The 23,706-nt window shown below is 44.0% G+C and overlaps 1 protein-coding gene and 1 long non-coding RNA gene across 10 annotated transcripts in view; one reads left to right on the top strand and one right to left on the bottom strand.

Annotated features, from left to right (window-relative positions):
- The window catches only part of STRADA (STE20 related adaptor alpha), a 39,490-nt gene extending 16,477 nt beyond the window's left edge, over positions 1-23,013 (bottom strand). Inside the window, exons 1-4 of one of the 9 annotated variants that reach the window (XM_008012133.3) lie at positions 22,894-23,013; positions 7,071-7,150; positions 5,054-5,111; positions 1,370-1,398 (exon numbers count right to left, since the gene is read on the bottom strand). In XM_008012133.3, the coding sequence (XP_008010324.3) occupies positions 1,370-1,398; positions 5,054-5,111; positions 7,071-7,106 (123 nt within the window). In that variant the 5' untranslated portion in view covers positions 7,107-7,150; positions 22,894-23,013. Of the gene's footprint in view, positions 1-1,369; positions 1,399-5,053; positions 5,112-7,070; positions 7,151-22,007; positions 22,270-22,870 lie in introns of those variants that run through there. The other 8 variants (XM_008012137.3, XM_008012134.3, XM_008012135.3 and 5 more) reach the window with 8 other exon arrangements.
- Positions 663-15,109, top strand: LOC140708680 (uncharacterized). The gene is made up of 4 exons (XR_012088879.1): positions 663-741; positions 7,785-7,878; positions 12,221-12,338; positions 14,542-15,109. It is a non-coding gene; the product is annotated as an uncharacterized lncRNA (long non-coding RNA).
- Positions 23,014-23,706: the final 693 nt, after the last annotated feature.

Genomic DNA, 23,706 nt, shown 5'->3' with positions numbered 1-23,706 from the left:
AACTTCATTTAGGAAAACAAACAAACAAACAAGGAAACAGGCAATATTTTGAAAGGAAGAGGTCTAGATCATCTGACATTGCCACAAGAAAGGAAGGTTAGTTCATCACACTGTTTCAGTTTTAGAACAGGTTGAAACTCAGATAAAAAGAATGAAATATTTAGCCCATTCTCTTTAAATGCAGCATGACATAGTTTAATTAGTGGAATGTAATAATCTCAAATTGCTCATAGAAAGTAACTAATTCTATCCAAGTGTTTTCTTAGTTTCCCCCACCATGAAATGCATTTTATTCATTTTGAAGCATTTGAAAAATACATAAGCAGCTGATATCCAGAAATGACCACAAAATAACTGTGTTAAAGAGTTTAAAACAAAATACAGTAAAGCATACAAAGACAATATTCACAAAATGCTACCAAATAAACACATTCAACTTCCCACAGGTTTCACGCAGGATAACTTTGGATATAACATCAGCAGCTGTAAAAATATAAAAATTATATGTAATTGGCATTGTATTCTAGAAAAATAGCTAACTGAGCCTATAGGGAACATTTTTGGTCTCCAGATTGGAAAGCATTTGGATCTGATAGAGAGGTGCTCCTGATTAGTGGATGACGTAAGCATAGCCAAAGCTTTACTCAGAAATTCCGAGTCAACATCATTGTCCTTCACTCAACCTTGGGGCTGCTACAGAAGCTGCAAATGTCTGCAATCTGAACAGAGTCAGAAGTCTAGGTAGGAAAGTTCTTATCCTCTCTCTTTATAAGATGCTGATTCATATATTCAAAAATAGCTTGGTACATTGTGCACATCTGGTGCTATTTATTTAAGTAAAATAAACTAGAAGAGAAGGAAACAGGGTAAGAATCTTGCAGCTTTCACCAATGAAAAAAGTAAATGTTCTGTTTTACACTTTTTAATTTTGCTTTTGTTTTTAAGGTAAGAGATTTGAGGTCTAGACAGAGATCTGTATTATGTCTGTGGACGCAAATCTATTATTAATAGACTAAGGACAGAAAATTTAATACCATTAGTCACTAAACAATAACCGTATTTCAGATATTGAAACTTACTTTTTTGGGGGAAGGGGTGGTGGTCAATTGGCAGGGCTGGGGAGGGGAGGAGACCTTAATCCCCAGAAGAGACAAAAAGTACCTGAGACTTTTTTCAGTTTTCAAATTACACATCCAAATCTTTCCAGGGTGAAACCTGAAACTCCACAAGTACAAAAATCACACTACAAATAAAGCTCAGTGACAGATAAGCAGAAACATAAAATGATAAGCCAAAAGAACACACAAACTTCCACAAGAAATCATCTCCATGCAACAGCCATAGTGCTAGGGCCTAGGAAGTCACTTACTTTTCTCCGAGTGTCACCCGGAGGCTGCTCTGGGGTAGAGAAATTGATTGTTGGCATTTTGTGTTTTAGCAGAAGACACACCCACATTCAGAACAGCAATTATTGTACTTAGGACTACATTTATTAATAGAAACCACTTAAGAGTCATTACAGCAAAAATTGCCTGTGGGGCTACATATAAACACACATACACAGATCCACAGTAAAAATGCTGCAGAGAGATGGGGCTTTAAACATGGATCTATGGTTCTTCAAAAGGTGGCAAGTCTACTATTCTATGGGTATTCTTTACTAGATAGAACTCAACTGCTACAATTCTGGTCATACATTTACTTGGCATCAACACACAATGTTGTTATGAATAGGCCAGTTCCTTATACTTTGTGAATAAATAATTCATTATATAGTTACAGAGATGGTTGGCCATTTCCCAGTGAGTGTGGGAACTAGAAAACATGTTTTTTCAAAAAGGGGCAAAAATTTTAATATAGCAACACGTGTATGAAGGACCATTACTCAACCTGATTCTCTAAAGTCAGATAGATTTGATTCTAAATGTAAATAAAGCAAAGGCATTTGGCGCTCTGCTAGTCCTAGTGAAAATGAACAAAACAAAGGACAACTGAAATAACTTTCTGTTCTTAAGTCAAATTCTGTATGTGCTGTTGACCTTCTCTATTCTGTATAAGTGATAAAAATCACCAAACTGAAGATTTTTAACTGTAAAATATTGGGGTGATTATACATTTCTAATCATCTTAAATTTCTAAATACCTTAAACTATACAAAATCAGAAAAGTCTAGTTACCAAGGAAAATGCTTTCTTCTTTTTTTTTTTGGAGGCAGAGTCTTGCTTTATCCCTAGGCTGGAGTGCAGTGGCATGATCTCTGTTCACTGCAGCCTCTGCCTCCCGGGTTCAAGAGATTCTCCTGCCTCAGCCTCCCGAGTAGCTGGGATTACAGGTGCCTGCCACCACGCCCAGCTAATTTTTATATTTTTAGTAGAGATGGGGTTTTGCCATGTTGGCCAGGCTGGTCTCCAACTCCTGACCTCAGGTGATCTGCCCGCCTCGGCCTTCCAAAGTGCTGGGATTACAGGTGTGAGCCACTGCACCTGGCCTACTTTTTTTTGTCTTTTTTTTTTCGAGACAGAGTCTCCCTCTGTCGCCCAGGCAGGAGTGCAGTGGTGTGATCTTGGCAATTCTCCTGCCTCAGCCTCCTGAGTAGCTGGGATTACAGGCGTGCGCCACCATGCCGATTAATTTTTTTTGTATTTTTAGCAGAGATGGGGTTTTCACCATATTGGCCAGGCTAGTCTTGAACTCCTTGACCTTGTGATCTGCCTGCCTCGGCCTCCCAAAGTGCTGTGATAACAGGAGTGAGCCACTGCGCCAGGCATCACTGTTTACTTTTAAACCATTTTATTCCCATTAATGATGGGAAGAAAATGAGAATAGGAACAGAATGTGGTATTTTTGTTCCACTAGCCTTTCCTTTACTGTGCATCTAACTAATTCTTTCCAACTAAAATATATAGAACTCATCATTTTTCTAAACTCTCATTTGTCTAAAACATAACACTCTGACAAAGTTCACAAAAATTCTAGTCCAGAAATTCTTTGAGATGTGTTAGGGAAAATAAATTAATAGGTACCACCTAGTAACTAACAAGTTTGAGTTTTCAATTACTTAAATCTATCCCTGACCTCATGATCTGCCCCCTCGGCCTCCCAAAGTGAAACCCCATCTCTACTAAAAATACAAAAAAAATTAAGCCGGGTATGGTGGTGTGCTCCTGTAATCTCAGCTACTCAGGAGGGCTGAGACAGGAGAATCTCTTGAACCCGGGAGGCAGAGGTTGCAGTGAGCCAAGATCGTGCCACTGCACTCCAGCTTGGGCGACAAAGCGAGACTCCGTCTCAAAACAAAACAACAAAAAACAAAACAAAACAAAACCCCAAAAAACAAAAAATCCTATCTGGGGGTATTTTGGATCAGCTAACCAATGTACTCAATCTGATAATCTGCTTTTTAAATTTACTTCTTATTTTATTTATTTATTTTCTGAGACAGAGTCTCAAAAACTCAGCCTTGCTCTTTCACCTAGGCTGGAGCACAGTGGCGTGATCTCGGCTTACTGCAACCTCCACCTCCCGATTTCAAGCCATTCTCCTGCCTCAGTCTCCCTAGTAGCTGGGACCACAGGTGTGCGCCACCAAGCCTGGCTAATTTTTGTATTTTTAGTAGAGATGGGATTTCACCACGTTGGCCAGCCTGGTCTCAAACTCCTGACCTCAGGTGATCCGCCTGCCTTGGCCTCCCAAAGTGCTGGGATTACATGCGTGAGCCACCATGCCCGGCCGATAATCTGATTTTTTTTTTTTTTTTTTGAGACGGAGTGTTGCTCTGTTACCCAGGCTGGAGTGCAGTGGTGCCATCTTGGTTCACAGCAACCTCCACCTCCTGGGTTCAAGCGATTCTCCTGCCTCAGCTTCCCAAGTAGCTGGGACTACAGTGCGCGCCACCACGACCAGCTAATTTTTGTATTTTTAGTAGAAACGGGATTTCACCACATTGGCCTGGCTGGTCCCGAATTCCTGACCTTAAGTGATCTGCCTGCCTCGGCCTCCCAAAGTGCTGGGATTACAGGCGTGAGCCACCATGTCCGGCCTGATAATCTGTTTCTTTTCTTTTTCTTTTTTTTTTTTTTGAGACTCACTCTCTCTCGCTCTGTCTCGCTCTGTCGCCCAGGCTGCAGTGCAGTGGCGCGATCTCCACTCACTGCAAGCTCCGCCTCCCGGGTTCACGCCACTCTCCTGCCTCAGCCTCTCAAGTGTAGCTGGGATTACACTAGGATTACCACTAGGCCTGGCTAATTTTTTTGTATTTTTAGTAGAGACGGGGTTTCACCATGTTAGCCAGGATGGTCTCAATCTTCTGACCTCGTGATCTGCCTGCCTTGGCCTCCCAAAGTGCTGGGATTACAGGCGTGAGCCACCGCGCCCGGCCGATAATCTGTTTCTTAAACTATAAGATCCTAAAAGAGTATCTTGGTATTCAGACACAAAGAATGGTGCTCTACTATTATTTTTTTTGAAAATAATTTTTTTTGCCCTAAATTAAGATGACAGTTCCCTAAAAGGCTCACTTTGAAAATGGCCAAAGGGTAATGTCTAGGCCTGTCAAGGTTTACTTCTGAAATCAACATTCAGGTTTTACAATAGGAAGTTCATATTTTTGCTCTGAAAGACTTTGCCTTCATTCTGTTCTCTTAAGTCTTATAATTTCTACCATGAAAAAATGAGTCAACTAGATTGAGCGATAAAACCAGAACTTCCAGATCATTGCTTCCTTTGTCTTGACAATTATTTTTTAAATCTTCAAGGCTAGAGACTTTTAAAGTTTTCTTTCTTTAAAAATATGTATTTCACCTGGACAAAAGAAAACATATATGCTTTTAAGTAAATACTGGCTTTCTAACAATCAAGAGAGGCCAAGGAAAATTGCCAGGTTAGTCTTCAAATCTTTGGGAAACCATAAATTCATAAAGGAACCGAAGAAATCCAATAACTGTAGGTTACATTTGCCCTTAGAATTGCTAATTGCTATAGATTGCTTTAGTCAACAAAAAAGTAGTGATTTTTTATATCCTGAAGTGATGGCTAAATGCCATACTGTACTTACCTCCAAATAGTTCCAAATCTCTTAAGCCCTCAACAATGAACTTTTCCGAGACCCACCGCTAAAGAGGAAAACCCCAAAGAGAATTAGTATTTCTTCCAAGCCACAACAAATTAGCTATCAGCCTTTAGACAGACAGACAAAATCACAACTATGAAAACAGAATCATGCAGTACAGTTAGAAATCATTTCTTTTTTTTTTTTGAGATGGAGTCTTGCTCTGTCACCCAGGCTGGAGTGCAGTGGCGTGATCTCGGCTCACTGCAAGCTCTGCCTCCTGGGTTCATGCCATTCTCCTGCCTCAGCCTCCCGAGTAGCTGGGACTACAGATGCCCGCCACCACGCCTGGCTAATCTTTTCTGTGTGTTTTTAGTAGAGACGGGGTTTCACCATGTTAGCCAGGGTGGTCTCGATCTCCTGACCTCGTGATCCGCCCGCCTTGGCCTCCCAAAGTGCTGGGATTACAGGCGTGAGCCACCACACCCGGCCAGGAATCATTTCTATGGAAAAGTTGTTAACAGAATCTTGAACTAAAAACAAGATTCCTTTCTCTACTCCTCTTTGCCTATTTGATGAATAATTCTTATATTTGACAGATGAGAAATAGATAATACTGGCTCTAATAATGAAGACTTTTTTTGCCTTCCCTATATTGGTTCCATCTTACTCATTCTACATTACAGATGCCTTGGATCACTGATGTCAATTTGAAAACTATCACTGGAATTCATAACACAGAAAACAGAGATGAAACACTAGTTATCCACAAAACCCTGTTAGTTTGTAAAACGACACACAACAAGTTGCATATTCTTTATCCACTAGGGGTTCTAAAGACATGGCTGCTTATATTTTCTGCCAAGTTCACAAGGGCCAAACTAGTAAGATCAAACTAGCAGGATCAATCTATGGCTCACTTTACTAGCCTATTTCAAATGAGTATTAGATTTCTGTCATTCTGATCAGTGGTTTTGTTTCACCTGAATTAGGCTACACTGAAACAGAAAAGGAGCTCGTATTTAAAAGCAATGGAATCAAGATTGCATTTCCCTTAAGGACTGGTGTTACACTTTGGCTTGGGGGCATTCTTTCCATGGGGCAGAGTTCAGGCTATGGAGACATTCCTTTTTTCCTCTTAATTAACAGTGAAGTTTACTCTTTCTAACATAAATTGTTCTTATACGCATAAACATTAGAAAAAAGATTAAGTATTAAGTAACATTCAGAAATAAGTTGCATGATATAGACTGTGAATTGGAATTACAGCATCATTCTCTGTCCTTCCCTATAACTATTTTTTCCAAATCAAAAAAGAAATAACATCCTAAATTTAAAACTTCATATAAAATTATATGCACTGCATCAAAAAACATAAATTATGCTTTAATATGTAAAGAAAGTGGTGTACTCATAATGTCTCATAGAACTTATACCCTGTTACAAAATTCTAAAATAATTACTATTGCATTTAGAAATTAGGTACTTGATAATAAACAAAATAAGACACTCATGAAATAATGGGAATTTGTAAAGAAGCTAAATCTAGTATTGTTTTTGAGGTCATTTTTTCTGACGAAGTTTTGAAGTATAATAAAATCTTTCATGTTCAAAAAGTCTTCAATTAAAACTAATGGTATTACTTAGAAAAAAGTGTCCTGGTAATTACAACTTGATTTTGAAAACTCACAAACTCAAGAGGGCGGGGGGTGGGTCATAAGCAGATACACATCTACACTGAGAAGTATCATTGACTCATTTAATGTTGTATGACTGATATTCATGAAATAAGCCACTTTCTTCTTATTTCTTCTCTATCAGACAAGCTGGTGGTAAATTTTGTGTCTCTGGTCAGCCTCTGTCTGCAAACTCTTCTCAGGAGTGGAGGCTGCACTACCTGCCTTACTTCCTACATTCCTCACTTCTGTATCATTCCGACCCTAACCACCTACAACATCTGCCAAAACACACTGCTTTTCAGAAAACAAAAATAGTAAAGTCAGAAGAATAGAAAAACACTCACCCTGATTCGCTCTGGTTTACTTACAAGAAACGACATGAGTTCCTACTGTGTAGACCTACTTCAGTTTCAAAAACTTAAACCTAAAAGGAAAATAGAAACAGATTGAGTTAACAAAAATCTCCTTATATAGAAATACCTTCTGATTAACAAAAACTTATTACAGGTCTACCATTCAAAGCACTGGACTTCACCTATAAATTGCTAGGTTTGTTTAGAGAAACTTTAAGTGATGATAAATCTGAATATACTTTGGCCAAGTACATTATAAAATTCTGTAATTTCTGGCCGGGCGCAGTGGTTCATGTCTGTAATCCCAGCACTTTGGGAAGCCGAGGCGGGCGGATCACCTGAGGTCAGGAGTTCAAGACCAGCCTGGCCAACATGGTGAAACCCCGACTCTATTAAAAAACAAAAAAAGCCAGGCAAGGTGGCATGTGGCTGTAATCCCAGCTACTTAAGAATCATTTGAACCCAGGAGGTGGAGATTGCAGTGAGCAGAGATCACGCCATTGCATTCCAACCTGGGTGACAGAGCAAGACTGTCTCAAAAAAATAAAATAAAATAATTTCTGTAGAAAGAGAAATGTGTTATGTGGTTTTAAATTAATTCCTAAATTTCTCTTGACTCAATCCCCCACTAACCTTTACCCAGAAACAATTACCTTCAGTTATTTTCCATGGTTATCCTGCTTTTTATTTATTTACTTTTTGTAGAGACAGGGTCTCTCTATGTGGCCCAGACTGGTCTGGAACTCCTGGACTCAAGTGATCCTCCCATCTTGGCCTCCCGAAGTGTGGGGGTTACCAGGTGAGCCACCATGCACAGTGTTATCCTGCTTTTTAATAATTATTCTTAATGTTTATATGGGGATGACTTAATTTTAACTTTTTAAATTTTCTTTACAGCTCCTTGCAGAGCAGGGCTAACTCATAGGCAGTGTACCCAGAGTCAGCCAGTTTTAACTTCCTACCATGGTAGATGAAGACAAAGCTTCTTACATGATTATCTTCCACTGTATCTCCTGCTCTCATTCCACCAACATAGCTCTGGTATAATTTTGCTTAAATCAATAGTCCACATTTATATTACTATGACTATGCAAATATGGTTCAAAGCTGAGGCACACAGAAATACCTGTCTCGGCCGGGCCTGGTGGCTCAAGCCTATAATCCCAGCACTTTGCGAGGCCGAGGTGGGTGGATCACTTGAGGTCAGGAGTTCGAGACGTTAGCCTGACCAACATGGTAAAACCCCGTCTCTACTAAAAATACACAAAAAATTAGCCAGGCGTGGTGGCGGGCACCTGTTCCCAGCTACTTGGGAGGCTGAGAAACGAGAATTGCTTGAACCCGGGAGGCGGAGGTTGCAGTAAACCAAGGTCGCGCCACTGCACTCCAGCCTGGGTGACAGAGCTAGACTCTGTCTCAAAACAAACAAACAAACAAACAAAAACCAACCATGTCTCTTTTCCTGTTTTTTTTTTTTTCCTTTTATTTTTGAGATGGAGTTTTGCTCTTGTTGCGCAGGCTGGAGTGCAGTTGCACGACCTTGACTCACGGCAACCTCTGCCTCCTAGGTTCAAGTGATTCTCCTGCCCCAGCCTCCTGAGTAGCTGGGATAACAGGTGCCTGCCACCATGACTGGCTAATTTTTGTATTTAGTAGAGATGGGGTTTCACCATGTTGGCCAGGCTAGTCTTGAACTCCCGACCTCAGGTGATCCACCCGCCTCAGCCTCCCAAAGTGCTGGGATTATAGGCATGAGACACTGTGCCCGGACAATGTCTTTCTTTCCTTATACACCTATTTTTTCCTAGAGTTAATAACCACCTCATTTGTTCACTTGCTTGGTTTCTCATATAGCTATTATTAACTTTTTACAAATACACCAACATCTCTGCTATTTGACTTATCCATATATTTTTCTATACCCTCAAACCCATCAATTTCAATTTTCTCCTGGAAGTTGCCTTCATAGGGCCCTCCAGCCTCCTACTACAATCTGGAGTAGTTGCTTTTTAGGCCAGTTGCACTTAGTTGACTTTTTTTTTTTTTTTCTCTTTTCGAGGCAGGGTCTGGCTCTGTCATCCAGTCTGGAGTGCAGTGATGCGATCTCTGCTCACTGCAACCTCTGCCTCCAGGGCTCCAACCATCCTCCTACCTCAGTCTCCTGAGTAGCTGGGACTACAGGTACATGCCACCATGCCTAATTTTTTATTTTTTGTAGAGACGGGGCTTTGCCACATTGCCCAGGCTGGAGTGCGGTAGCATGATCCTGGCTCACTGCAACCTCCGTCTCCCAGGTTCAAGTGATTCTCCTGCTTCAGCCTCCCGAGTTACTGGGACTATAGGTGCGCACACCACTACGCCTGGCTAATTTTTTTGTATTTTTAGTAGAGACAGGGTTTCCCTATGTTGGCCAGGCTGGTCTCGAACCCTTGATCTTAGGTGATCTGCCCACCTCAGCCTCCCAAAGTGCTGGGATTACAGGCATGAGCCACTGCCCTGGTCTCAAACTCTTGAGCTCAAGCAATCTGTCTGCCTTGGCCTCCCACAAGTGCTAGGATTACAGGTGTGAGCCACCGTTCCTGGCCCTACCCTGATATATATATACATATTTTTTTGAGATGGAGTCTCGCTCTGTTGCCAGGCTGGAGTGAAGTGGTGATCTTGGCTCACTGCAACCTCTGACTCCCGGATTCCAGCGATTCTCCTGCCTCAGCCTCCCGAGTAGCTGGGATTACAGGCGCATGCCACCACGTCCGGCTAAGTTTTGTATTTTTAGTAGAGATGGGGTTTCACCATGTTGGTCAGGATGGTCTCGATCTCCTGACCTTGTGATCTGCCCGTCTCGGCCTCCCAAAGTGCTGGGATTACAGGTGTGAGTCACTGCACCTGGTCCTGATATTCTTATAGAAGCTCCTTCTCCAACCCTAGCTAAGAATCATTCATTTATGTTGTCATAAAATTTTAAAAATAAAGAATTTATTTGAAAAAACATGATTAGAATGCATATTTAATAGTATTAAACACAAAAAATCATGCAAAAGAAATTTAAGAGGAAAAAAGGTCCATATCTCCATGTAGTCTACAATAGAAAGAGAAAATTAATGTAGATAAAGAGGCAGGTAGATGTTTTTATCTGCAAAAAAAGTTTCTATGGTCTGGAAAAATTTTAGAATTTAAAAATAAAATCAAATTTTCTTTCTTGCTTTCTTTTTTTTATGAGACAGGGTTTCATTCTATTGCCCAGGTTGGAGTGCAGTGGCACAATCTCAGCTCACGGCAACCTCTGCTTCCAAGGTTTAAGTGATTCTCCTGCCTCCGCCTCCCAAGTAGCTGGGACTACAGATGTGCATCACCATCCCTGGCTAATTTTTGTATTTTTAGTAGAGTGAGGGATTCACCATGTTAGCCAGGTTGGTCTCGAACTCCTGACCTCAAGTTATCTACCCGCCTCGGCCTCCCAAAGATCTGGGATTATAGGTGTGAGCCACCCCACCGGCCTAAAACAGAATGTATTTCAAACTAACTTGTGTATTTATAAACACCTATAGATGCTCAGACATCCACCTTTAAAAATTCTAATTTTGCAGGTCTGGGGAGGGCCTTGGACATCTATATAGTTTTAAAAGTTCTAAGCCGGGCGCGGTGGCTCAAGCCTGTAATCCCAGCACTTTGGGAGGCCAAGACGGGCGGATCACGAGGTCAGGAGATCGAGACCATCCTGGCTAACACGGTGAAACCCCATCTCTACTAAAAATACAAGAAAATTAGCCGGGCGAGGTGGCGGGCGCCTGTAGTCCCAGTTACTCGGGAGGCTGAGGCAGGAGAATGGCGTGAACCCGGGGGGGGGGGGGGGGGGGGCGGAGCTTGCAGTGAGCCGAGATAGCGCCACTGCACTCCAGCCTGGGGCACAGAGCAAGACTCCGTCTCAAAAAAAAAAAAAAAAAAAAAAGTTCTAGCTGCTACCACTACCACCATTCTTCCCCACCTCACCACAAAAACAACAACAAAAGCCATGCATTGTCAGGATTGAGAACCACTGAGAAAACAGATGGAGTAAGTTCCAGGCTCTTTTCTGCTTTTTCTAATCAGGTCTTGGAATAGTTCCTCAAATGTACAACTGATTAAAAATCTCCAGTTAAATGGATAGTAAGAATCTTAAGAATATGAATATATTGGCTGGGCGTGGTGGCTCATGCCTATACTCCTAGGACTTTTGGAGGCTGAGGTGGGTGGATCACCTGAGGTCAGGAGTTCAAGACCAGCCTGGCCAACATGGTGAAACCCCATCTCTACTAAAAATACAAAAATTAGCTGGGCGTGGTGGCAGGTGCCTGTAATCCCCGCTACTCGGGAGGCTGAGGCAGGATAATCGCTTGAACCCAGGAGGTGGAGGTTGCAGTGAGCCAAGATCGCACCATTGCACTCCAGCCTGGGGAACAAGAGCAAGACTTCGTCTCAAAAAATAAATAAATAAATATTATGAATATACCTTGCTGTTTTTCCACTTGTCGGAATTTGCCCTAGGGAAAATTTATGTAGAAATTTAGTTACAAGGATATCTCCTATAGTATCACTGTCTATTATAGCAACCACTAGCCAAATGTGGTTAAACTTACAACTGAATTTGTAATAAATAAGTAAAATTAAAATTTCAGTTCCTGTGGCTGGGTGTGGTGGCTCACACCTGTAATCCCAGCACTTTGAGAGGCTAAGTGGGGAGGATCACTTGAGCCCAGGAGTTCAAGACCAGCCTGGGAAACAGAGTGAGACCCCGTCTCTACCCCCACCCCAACACTGGCAAAAAAAAAAAAAAAAAAAATTAGCCAGGTGTGGTACTGATATTCTTAGCTACTTGGGAGGCTGAGGTGGGAGGATCACCTGAGCCTGGGAAGTCAAGAGTGTGATGAGCTGAGCTGTTACTGTACCACTATACTCCAGCCTGGGTGACAGAGAGACGTCCTGTCTTAAAAAAAAAAAAAAAAAATTCAGTTCCTCAGTCACATTACATTTCAAGTTCTCAGGAGTCACATGTAGCTAGCAGCTTCTCTATTAGAAGATGAGAATGCCTGGGAAAGCACAGAACCAGCTGAATGTATCCATGGCTTATCTTTTTTGAAATTCTTTTTTTTCTTTTGAGACAGAATCTCGCGCTTGTTGCCCTGGCTGCAGTGCAGTGGCATGACGACGGTTCACTGCATCCTTGACCTCCCAGGCTCAAGCAATCCCCCACCTCAGCCTCCTGAGTAGCTGAGACCACAGGTATGTGTCACCATGCCTGGCTAACTTTTTTTTTCTGAGAAAAAGTCTGGCTCTGTTGCCGAGGCTGGAGTACAGTGGCACAATCTCAAAGGCTCACCACAACCTCCACCTCCCAAGGTCAAGTGATGCTCCCACCTCAACCTCCCGAGTAGCTGGGACTACAGGCATGCACCACGATACACAGCCAAGTTTTGTATAGATGAGTTTTCACCATGTTGCCCAGGTTGGTCTTGAATTCCTGGGCTTGTGATCCACCCACCTCAACCTCCTAAGTGTTAGAATTACAGGCGTGAGCCACTACGCCTGGCCAATTTTTTATTTTTAGTACAGACAGGTCTTGCCATATTGCCCATGTTGGTCTTGAACTCCTGAGCTCAAGAGACCCTCTGTGAAATTCTTAATTAATTAGCTCAGACCTATGTAAGAGTTAGGTCAAATAATCCCACTGGGCAAAGTCACCTAATTTAGTCCCTCAGAAATACATCGGAAACAGTTCATCTTGAGGGAAACACTGGAAGCAGCACTCCTCCATGTTAGGTGTATTGGTGCTACTGGTGGTTCACTATTTATAGTTTCTTCTTGTTACCTTTAATGGACACAGCCATGACAGGAAATTCACAGTCCCTATCTTAAAATTCCAAGTACATTTTATTGTCATGCTAGGTGAAGTCCAATCACGTCTGCGTTTGTGTGCATGTGTGTATGTGCATAGTGGCATATTTTTTTTGGGAGACAGAATCTTGCTGCCGCCCAGGCTGGAGTGCAGTGATGTGATCTCGGCTCACTGCAACCTCTGCTTCCCGGGTTCACGCAATTCTCCTGTCTCAGCTTCCGGAGTAGCTGAGGCTATAGGCACGTGCCACCACGGCCAGCTAATTTTTTGTATTTTTAGTAGAGACAGGGTTTTTGCCATGTTGCCCAGATTAGTCTCGAACTCCTGAGCTCAGGCAGTCCACCTGCCTCAGCCTCCCAAAATGCTACGATTACAGGTGTGAGCCACCGCAGCTGGCCAACAGCGGCATATTAAAAACCATTCTTTTGGCCAGGCGCGGTGGCTCAAGCCTGTAATCCCAGCACTTTGGGAGGCCGAGACGGGTGGATCACGAGGTCAGAAGATCGAGACCATCCTGGCTAACACGGTGAAACCCCGTCTCTACTAAGAAATACAAAAAACTGGCCGGGCGCGGTGGCTCAAGCCTGTAATCCCAGCACTTTGGGAGGCTGAGACGGGCGGATCACGAGGTCAGGAGATCGAGACCATCCTGGCTAACACGGTGAAACCCCGTCTCCACTAAAAAATACAAAAAACTAGCCGGGCGAGGTGGCGGGCGCCTGTAGTCCCAGCTACTCGGGAGGCTGAGGCAGGAGAATGGCGGGAACCAGGGAGGCGGAGCTTGCAGTGAGCTGAGATCCGGCCACAGCACTCCAGCCTGGGCGACAGAGCGAGACTCCGTCTCAAAAAAAAAAAAAAAAAAAAGAAATACAAAAAACTAGCCGGGCGAGGTGGCGGGCGCCTGTAGTCCCAGCTACTTGGGAGGCTGAGGCCGGAGAATGGCGTGAACCCAGGAGGTGGAGCTTGCAGTGAGCTGAGATCCGGCCACTGCACTCCAGCCTGGGCTACAGAGCGAGACTCCGTCTCAAAAAAAAAAAAATAAAATAAAAAAATAAAAACCATTCTTTTTTTGGAGACAAGGTCTTACTCTGTCACCTAGACTGGAAAGCAGTGGTGCAACCACAGCTCACTGCAACCTCAACCTCCTGGGCTCAAGCAATCCTACCTCAGTCTTCTGAATAGCTGGGATCACAGGTGTGAGCAACTGCCTGGCTAGTTAAAAAAAATTGTTTGTATAGGCCAGGCGTGGTGGCTCACATCTGTAGTCTCAGCACTTTGGGAGGCTGAGGCAGGTGGATTGCCAGCCCATCTCTACAAAAATATAAAAATTAGCCAGGCATGGTGGCATGTGCCTGTAGTCCCAACTACTTGGGAAGCTGAGGTGGGAGGATAGCTTGAACCTGGGAGACAGAGGTTGCAGTGAGCCACGATCGCACCACTGCACTCCAGCCTGGGTGACAGACTATGTTGTCCAGGCTGGTCTTGAACTCCTGGGCTCAAGTGATTCTCCTACCTTGGCCTCCCAAAGTGGTAAGATCAACAGTATGAGCCACCACACTCAGCCTAAAAACCATTTTCTTTTTTGGGAAGGACAGAGTCTCGTGCTGTTGCCCATGCTGGAATGCAATGGTGTGGTCTCGGCTCACTGCAACCTCCACCTCCCGGGTTCAAGCGATTCTCCTGCCTCAGCCTCCCAAGTAGCTGGGATTACAGGTACCTGCCACCATGCCCAGCTAATTTTTTTTTTGTATTTTTAGTAGAGACAGGGTTTTACCATGTTGGTCAGGCTAATCTTAAACTCCTGACCTCAGGTGATCTGCCCTCCTCGGCCTCCCAACTAAAACCCATTTCCTAAGAAGATTTTTGGCCTGCCAAGGGGCACAAGCTAGACACACTTTTGCAAAAAGGTAGAATGCCCTTCTATTCAGGTATGAATTATCAGGCTCCTCAATTTTTACTACTAAATGTTTAAGACATATGGGTCATATATAACTGACAATAAAACAGCAGTACTCCTGGTATTTGTCAGAGTACAATCTCTTTTATTTTTTAATCTCCTTTTTAAAATTGTATTCAATTCTCGTTTTTTCTTCTTCCTTTTATCTTTGCTTTTCTATTCTTGTTTATATTATTTTTCATCTCAATTGGAACTTGCTCAAAGAATACAATCTTCAACCCATTCCCATCCCCATATCTCTCAAAAGACCAATTTAAAGAAATAGTATTTACAGACTGGGATTCTGCAGAAGAAGGGTTAATATAGCAGGCCTAACTTCTTATCCTTTAACAAGTCTGCTTTAGCCACTGGCTGGCATCGGGGAACGAGGATTTTGAGAGATTTCTCATTTTCCTAGAAATGACAGAAGTGGCTTATTATGCCTAAATTATTTGTACAAACAGTACGGTTTATGCTTTCTCCTTCTGGGAGTCCAGTTTTGACGCATGCCAGGCAGAGGCTGCCTACATGACCATCCTGGGTATGGAGTTTCTAATGAGCTGTCCTGGTTGATAACATTTCACACATGCTGCCACAACTTCTTGCTTTGAGGTCTGTGTCACTCTACTGGGGGAGGATCCTTGGAAGTTTGCTCCTGGTTTCCCCCAGATTTCAACCCATGTGCTGTTTCCCTTTGCTGGTTTTTCTTTGTATTCTTCTGTTGAAATAAATCCTAGCCAGGAATGTGACTATATGCCAAGTCCTGTGAGTCCTCCTAATGAATTACTGAACCTGAGGGTGTTCTTGGGAACCTCCAACACAGGGATACCTGAAGGAAATTATTTTAAATGTTCTAAATCTATTCCTGGATTAAGGCTGGCCAATGGATGGCTACAGGCCTAGGTCTTACTCTATTCGCCTCCAATAAAATTGTTTTTACTAAACTATACTTGAATAGCCTTTATTTTATATTCAAAGCTCTAAGAAACTTGTCACTGTTTTCAATAAGAATGTTCTAAAAATGCTTTTATTACTGTGTTCACTAAATGAGAAGAGGCAGAAGAAATGTCATTCCGGATTAAGAATCAGGGACAGGCTGGGCACGGTGGCTCATGCCTGTAATTCCAGCACTCAGCAAGGCTGAGGGAGGCCGATCACTAGAGGTCAGGAGTTAGAGGCCAACCTGGACAACATGGTGAAACCCCATCTCTATAAAAAATATAAAAATTGGCCGGGCGTGGTGGCACTAGCCTGTAATCGCAGCTACTTGGGAGGCTGAGAATCGCTTGAACCTGGGAGGCAGAGGTTGCAGTGAGCCAAGATTGCGCCACTGCACTAAAGCCTGGGCGACAGAGTGAGACCCTGTCTCAAAAAAAAAAAAAAGAAAAAAGAATCAGGGATACTTCTGCTTTTTCTGAATTTTTGCCAAACTAACTTTAACTTTGACCAAATTAATCTTTCCCTAACAGCATTTACCAAATGTGTATTTCAGTCTTAGGTAAGAAAATGGTAAAGACACACAAAGAACTTGGAAACGTTTCAAAGATAGTAAAGATTAATTTAGAAAAATAGAAGCTATTAGGAAAGGTTAACATCTAGAAAAGAGCGAATTTGGCCGGGCACGGTGGCTCACACCTGTAATCTCAACATTTTGGGAGGCCAAGGCAGGTGGATCACCTGACGTCAGGAGTTCAAGACCAGCCTGACCAAAAGGGAGAAACTCCGTCTCTAATAAAAAATATAAAAATTAGACATGGTGGTGGGCACCTGTAATCTCAGCTGTTTGTGAAGCTGAGACAAGATAATCGTTTGAACTCAGGAGGTGGAGGTTGCAGTAAGCAAGAACGCGCCATTGCACTCCAGCTTGGGCAGCAGAGCGAGACTCCATCTCAAAAAAAAAAAAAAAAGAAAAGAGAGAGCTAATTTCACCCATAGTGTTACTATACAAATGGTAAGAATAATCAATAAGGTTAAAATATGGCTAAAGGCTCATTAAGAGTAACCTGAAGTCAGAGATTTATACTTAACGTGACAATATGGTGTGGTGAAAAAAACACATACTCTGAAATAAGTCAAGCATGGTATGAATTGCATTCTTGCGTCTGTGTTAACTTGATCAACATACTTTGGCTTGCTGATTCTCAACGTTAGTAACTCTAAAATGAGGTTAATGACATCTGTCTGACACCTGAGACAAATACCTTTCTCCCTCTGATAGTGATGCTTATAATAATGGCTTATGTTTCTAGGAGAGACTTTAAAATTAACTTTTTCAGAGAATTAGAAAGATTAGATAGTCAGGTTTCTAAGATTTTAGAATCTCACCTCTCTCCCAAGGTCCCAATTAAGGTAAAGGAATACAAATAATAACCATATATCTGAGGACAGAATGAGAGGAGCTATTAGTAGATGAAATCTCAGTAAATTTCTAGGAGGTGAAAAGTGGACAGAAGGGTGCTGTCTCAGGAAATGGAGAGAAAGCTGCAGGCTAGAATGTGAATGGAGACTATAGTAGAGGAGACGGCAGTTCTGCCCAGCAGACAATCCTAAGGGGCTCTGAAATAAAACTGTAGCAATAAGGAATGAGGGAAGGAGAAGTGGGGCTGAAAACAAGTCCCTGGCGTAACTGCCCACTTATGTCCATGAGTCTTAAATCCACAGAGCTCCCAGTCAACAGCTTTTCTATTCCTTTTTTTTTTTTTTTGAGATGGAGTGTGGCTCTGTCGCCCAGGCCAAGCTGGAGTGCAATGGCGCGATCTTGGCGCACTGCAACCTCTGCCTCTTGGGTTAAGGGATTCTCCTGCCTTAGCCTCTGGAGTAGCTGAGATTACTGGCATGTGCCACTACGCCTGGCTAATTTTTGTATTTTTAGTAGAGACATGTTGGCCAGGCTGGTCTCAAACACCTCAGGTGATCCACCCGCCTCGGCCTCCCAAAGTGCTGGGGTTACAGGCGTGAGCCACCGCACCCAGCCCCATATACATTTTTAAATGAAATTATTTGAGAACGTACTCCAGTAAAATGAGGCTAAAATCTAAAAAGGAAGCTATGAGATAAAAAAAATGGTGTGTCCAGCCGGCCGCAGTGGCTCACTCCTGTAATTCCAGAACTTTGGGAAACTGAAGTGGGTGGATCACCTGAGGTCAGGAGTTTGAGACCAGCCTGCCCAACATTGCAAAACCCCATTTCTACTAAAAATACAATAATTAGCCAGGCATGTTGGCGGGTGCCTGTAATGCCAGCTACTCGGGATGCTGAGGCAGGAGAATTGCTTGAACTTGGGAGGCGGAGGTTGCAGTGAGCCAGGATCACGCCATTGGACTCCAGCCTGGGTGACAGAGTGAGACTCTGTCTCAAAAAAAAAAAAAGTGGTGTGTCCATTGAAGAGATATTTCATGATGATAGCTATGAAGCTGATCAAGAAAGGAATCAGTCAAAATTAGAACATGAACTTGGCAGGTTGAAGAAAATATAATAATATCATTAAAGATTATAAAGGATGAAAAATATCAGGGACAGGGTAGAAAGTGGCCTGTTTCTTCCCCCCGCCCCTCCTCCAAAAAAATCAAACAGAAAGGCAACCAAAAATTCCAATAGAAATTAAAACTATATTTTAAAAGTCAAAGTCCAAATTTGAAACAAACTTAAATGTGTTATAATTTTGAGATAGTATGGCTGGGCGCAGTGGCCACACCTATAATCCCAGCACTGTGGGAGGTCGAGGAGGGTGGATTACCTGGGGTCAGGAGTTCAAGACCAGCCTAGTCAACATGGTGAAACCCTGTCTCTACCAAAAATACAAAAAGTAGCTGGGCGTGGTGGCACATGCTTGTAGTCCCAGCCACTGGAGAGGCTGAGGCAGGAGAATCGCTTGAACCTGGGAAGTGGAGGTTGCTGTGAGCCGAGATTGTGCCACTGCACTCCAGCCTGAGCAACAGAGTGAGACTCTATCTCGGAAAAAAAAAAAAAAAAAATTTTTTTGAGATAGTTCAGCAAGGAATGAGAAAGAAAATCCACTTGCCCTTGAATGATAAGGAAGTTAGGACAGGGGAATGGAGTGCAGAATAACGCTTGGCTGTTCTGTGAATAATACTTATAAGACTATAAGTGCTCATTATCAGCTTATAAATTTTAAGTCTATAGACAAAGCATGATAAACTTAATTACAGTTATATAACAGAATGTAAATGCCTTCAAATTTGATAATATGAAAGTAAAGTTTCACCGGACCGAAGATGGGAAATGGAACAGGGAAGAGATAGAGGAATGACTGGGGAAGCTAATATCCCTATCTTCCCAAAAAGGTAAAGTTAATGCCGAAAGTTGATAGGATAACAAACAGAAACTTATGTACAAAATTTAAGGTTACAAAGGTAACCAACAGAAGTAAAAATAGAGGGATTCAACTATCAAAAGTTGGGAGGTGCTGGCTGGGCACAGTGGCTCATGCCTATATTCCCAGCACTTTGGGAAACAGGTGGGTGGATCACTTGAGCCCAGGAGTTTGAAACCCCATCTCTATAAAAAATACAAAAACTGTCCAGGTGCGGTGGCATGTGCCTGTGGTCCCAGCTACTAGGGAGGCTGAGATGGGAGGATCACTTGAGCTCCAGAGGTGGAGGCTGCAGTGAGCTGAGATTGAGCCACTGCACTCCAGCTTGGGCAACACAGGGTCCCTGAAAAGAAAACGAAAAGAAACAAAAAGAAAAAAGAAAAGAAAAGGAAAGAAAAGAAAAGGAAAGAAAAGAAAAAGTTGGGAGGCAGTGAGGAGGGGGTGGTGTGACATTCCGCATGACCTTTATTCTCTTGGAAAAATAAGGATAAGCTTCCCTAGTCATTTCTCTGTCTCTCCTGTCAGTGGAAAGTCTAAACATGTTGTTTAAAATTACAGAAGTCCATCATTAAAGAACTAAAACAAAAAATGATTAAATAATTAATGGGGGCCAGGCCCAGTGGCTCATGCCTGTAATTCCAGCACTTTGGGAGGCCGAGGCAGGCAGATCGCCTGAGCTCCGCAGTTTGACACCGCCCCTGGCAACATGGTGAAACCCCATCTCTCCTAAAATACAAAAAATTAGCAGGGTGTGGTGGCATGCACCTGTAGTCCCAGCTACTCGGGAGGCTGAGGCAGGAGGTTGAAGTGAGCTGTGATCGTGCCACTGCACTCCAGCTTGGGCTGCAGAGTGACACTCCATCTCAAAAAAAAAAAAAAAAAAAAAAAAAAAGGCCGGGTATGATGGCTCACGTCAGTAATCCCAGCACTTTGGGAGGCCGAGGCGGGCGGATCACGAGGTCAGGAGATCAAGACCATCCTGGCTAACACGGTGAAACCCCGTCTCTACTAAAAATAAAAAACATTAGCCACGCGTGGCGGCGGGCGCCTGTAGTCCCAGCTACTCGGGAGGCGGACACAGGAGAATGGCGTCAACTCGTGAGGCGGAGGGAGACCACGCCACAGTACTTTTCTTTATAGCCCCCTATACAATTATTTTAATAACTGCACACAGGTATTTTCTTTGATAAAATCTTACTAATAAATTTCATCTGAGCTGGTTTAGAATAGCTCTACCTAGTGATTAAGAGTAAATGGTATACAAATTATGAAGGACTTTTCTATTTTCAGATTGAATCATGTACAAATGAACTTGCCCAGGCTGGTCTCAAACTCCTGAACTCAAGCTATCCTCCTGTATCGGCCTCCCAAAGTGCTAGGATTACAGGCATGAGCCACCATGCCGGGTTATCTGTATGACATTAACATCATCACTATGCTCCCTTCAAATGTCCTTAAAATGAAAATGTAAATTTCCTTAAAATGTAAATTCAAATGGAAGGGGAGGGCAGAGGGGTATCATTCGAAAGATATATCTACACTTATCAAGAATGAATAAATACATATGTAGGTGTATATATTATGCATATATTATATATGCACATTATATGTTATATAATGTATACATATATGTATACATATTATGTATATATCACATATGCAACACACGTATTAATATGTATATTATATGTACATATATACATATTGTATAATATATATGTACACATATATGTATGTGTGTATATATATTTTTTGCAGACAAGGTCCTGCTCTGTTGCACAGGCTGGAGTGCACTGGTACTATCATAGTTCATTGCAGCCTTAAACTCTTGGGCTCAAGTGATCCTCCCACCTTAGCCCCCAAGTAGCTAGGACTACAGGTAGGCGCCACCAAGCTCGGCTAATTTTTTTAAATTTTCAGTAGAGATGAGGCCTTGCTATGTTGCCCTGGCTGGTTTCAAACTCCGGAGCTCAAGCAATCCTATTGCCTCAGTCTCTCAAAGTGCTGGGATTACAGAGGTGGGCCACAGCACCCAGACTATCAGAAACATTTAACACTATAATTTAACACTATATGTGTGTGTGTGTGTGTGTGTATAAACACACACACACATAACAAAGCAATATTACTAGTGGACAGATATAGAAACAGCTTTATTGGCGGGAGGCGGTGGCTCAGCCTGTAATCCCAGCACTTTGGGAGCCCGAGGCTAGTGGATCACCTGAGGTCAGGAGTTCGAGACCGGCCTGACCAACACAGTGAAACCCCGTCTCTACTGAAAATACAAAAATTAACCGGGTGTGGTGAGGGGTGCCTGTAATGTCAGCTACTCGGGAGGCTGAGGCAGGAGAACTGCTTGTACCCAGGAGGCCGAGGTTGCAGTGAGCGGAGATGGAGCCATTGCATTCCAGCCTGGGCCACAAGGGCGAAACTCCATTTCAAAAAATAAAATAAAAATCAAGAGAGAAAATAATAAACCCAGCAAACATTTATGGCAAACTTTCTACGTGTCAGGCACTGTGCTAAATGCTTCATGAGCAGCTCACAAGTATTATCATCTCTGTTTTACAGATCAGGAAATTAAGGTGCAGGGAGGTTAAATGCCCAAAGTCACACAGGTAAGTGGTAGGGACTAATTAAATCTGTTCCAAAGCCTGTGCTCTAAAAACCAGAGTAAACTTCCTCCATTTCTGGGGCCACAACCATAAACACTGCATTCCAGCCAAAACACCTCTAAGAAATCTGATTAAAAAGTAGGGGACAGATTTAACCAGTTTAGCACTGTACCTAAAGGCTGAATTCACAGGCTTCTAGGCCGGTGATCAAATTTGGTTTCTTCCTTAACTCTCAGAGACAAGAAACAGTCCTGGGTGTCTTCAGAAAGGTATGAGTGTCAATGAAGAATTGTCTTAACGTCGCATATACGTATTGGAACATGCTTCTACTTGAACAGATATTACAATAAGAAAAGGGCAGATTCCAACGGCTTTTTCTTCGAGGAAAGTCAAGTTAAAGTATGTTAGGATACAGGAGAAGGCTGGGCAGAGAGGTTAGTTCCCTATTTCCTGAGAGCTATGAACAATTTTACCTACCCAATGCCCTTCCCTCGAACTCTCTTCCTTACCCCCAACCCCCAACCCCCATCTCCGGCGCCCATATCCCCTGCAGTCACTCAAAAAACATTTTTGGAAAACAAAAAGACAATGAGCTCTTCGTTTAGGCCGATTCTGGGAGCCATCTATATCTTGTGTCCTTACGAGGACTTGACCTGCTGCCTGTCAGCCCGAGGTGCGCGGCGGCTGGGGAGAGCGGGGAGTTCAGCACCAGAGTCGGCCACCACTCTGCCTCAGCAGGACAAACAGGCACCCAGCCCTAGGTTCCCCACCTGGAAGCCCTGGGGGGTGGGGAGGAAGGGGAAAGCAGGAGCTCGCCTCTCTCGCCCGGCAACTCCGCTTCAGCGTCTCCCCGCCAGGCCCAAACCTATTCTGCTCTCGGGCTGCGGCGCCTCATTGCGGGAGTCGAGGACGCGGGTTAAAAAGGGGGCCCATGGAGGGTAAGGGTGAGCCCGGGATGGCCGCTCCGACGAAGGCCCGGGCCTGGGGAGATGGAATCGGTGGCAGAGCGAGGAGGGACTGGCCCCAGCGGCTCACCAGGCACCCCGCCAAGCAGGTACCTGTTCCTGGAGTTAGCAAGTAGCCCCGACCGTCTTGGCTCCGCCTCCTCAGTTTTATGGCCGCGCCGCCGCCAGGCCGGTTGCTGGGAGGGGAGTACGCAACGTGCCATGCGCAGTCGGGCGACCGGGAGGGCGGATAGAGCGCTCCGCCCCCCTCCCCTCCCCTCCCCTCCCCTCCCCTCCCCTCCCCTCCCCTCCCCTCCCCTCCCCTCCCCTCCCCTCCCCTCCCCTCCCCTCCCCTCCCCTCCCCTCCCCTCCCCTCCCCTCCCCTCCCCTCCCCTCCCCTCCCCTCCCCTCCCCTCCCCTCCCCTCCCCTCCCCTCCCCTCCCCTCCCTGCGGGGAAGCCCCGCCCTTCCGAGGGGCCCCGGGTGCGGCCGGCCCCAGCAGCTGTCGCGCTGAGAGCAGTTCTCGCCTCTGGTGGTCTTTTCCGCCGCGCGGCGCTTCCGCCTAGAGCCTCCGCCGCCGCAGCAGGAGGGGGAAGCAGGTGGCTTCAACAATGAAAGACCAGAGAAAGGCAAACTTGGCTGTTCCTGAGAATTGCTTTTTTCTCATTTCATGTGGTAGGACTTCTATGGGAAAACCTGCCTCGCACTTTTCTCAAATGCCCCTCACTTTGGCCTTTCGGGCACCAAACAACAAGCTGCAAAGGGGGAAGCCCATCCGTTCTTTGCTCCCCACTATTTGTAAAACGAAGAAAATAGCTCAACTAATGAAAACGATCATCTTGTCCCCTGTGCATCTTCCCCCCCCACCGCCCGGAAGCCTTCCTCATCCACAGCTGAGGCCGTTTGTGGAAACCTATGAGGTTTGTCC

This window comes from Chlorocebus sabaeus, chromosome 16 (assembly GCF_047675955.1).
Source record: "Chlorocebus sabaeus isolate Y175 chromosome 16, mChlSab1.0.hap1, whole genome shotgun sequence".
Taxonomy (NCBI): Eukaryota; Metazoa; Chordata; class Mammalia; order Primates; family Cercopithecidae; genus Chlorocebus; species Chlorocebus sabaeus.
This window is presented reverse-complemented; position numbering and strand designations above follow the sequence as displayed.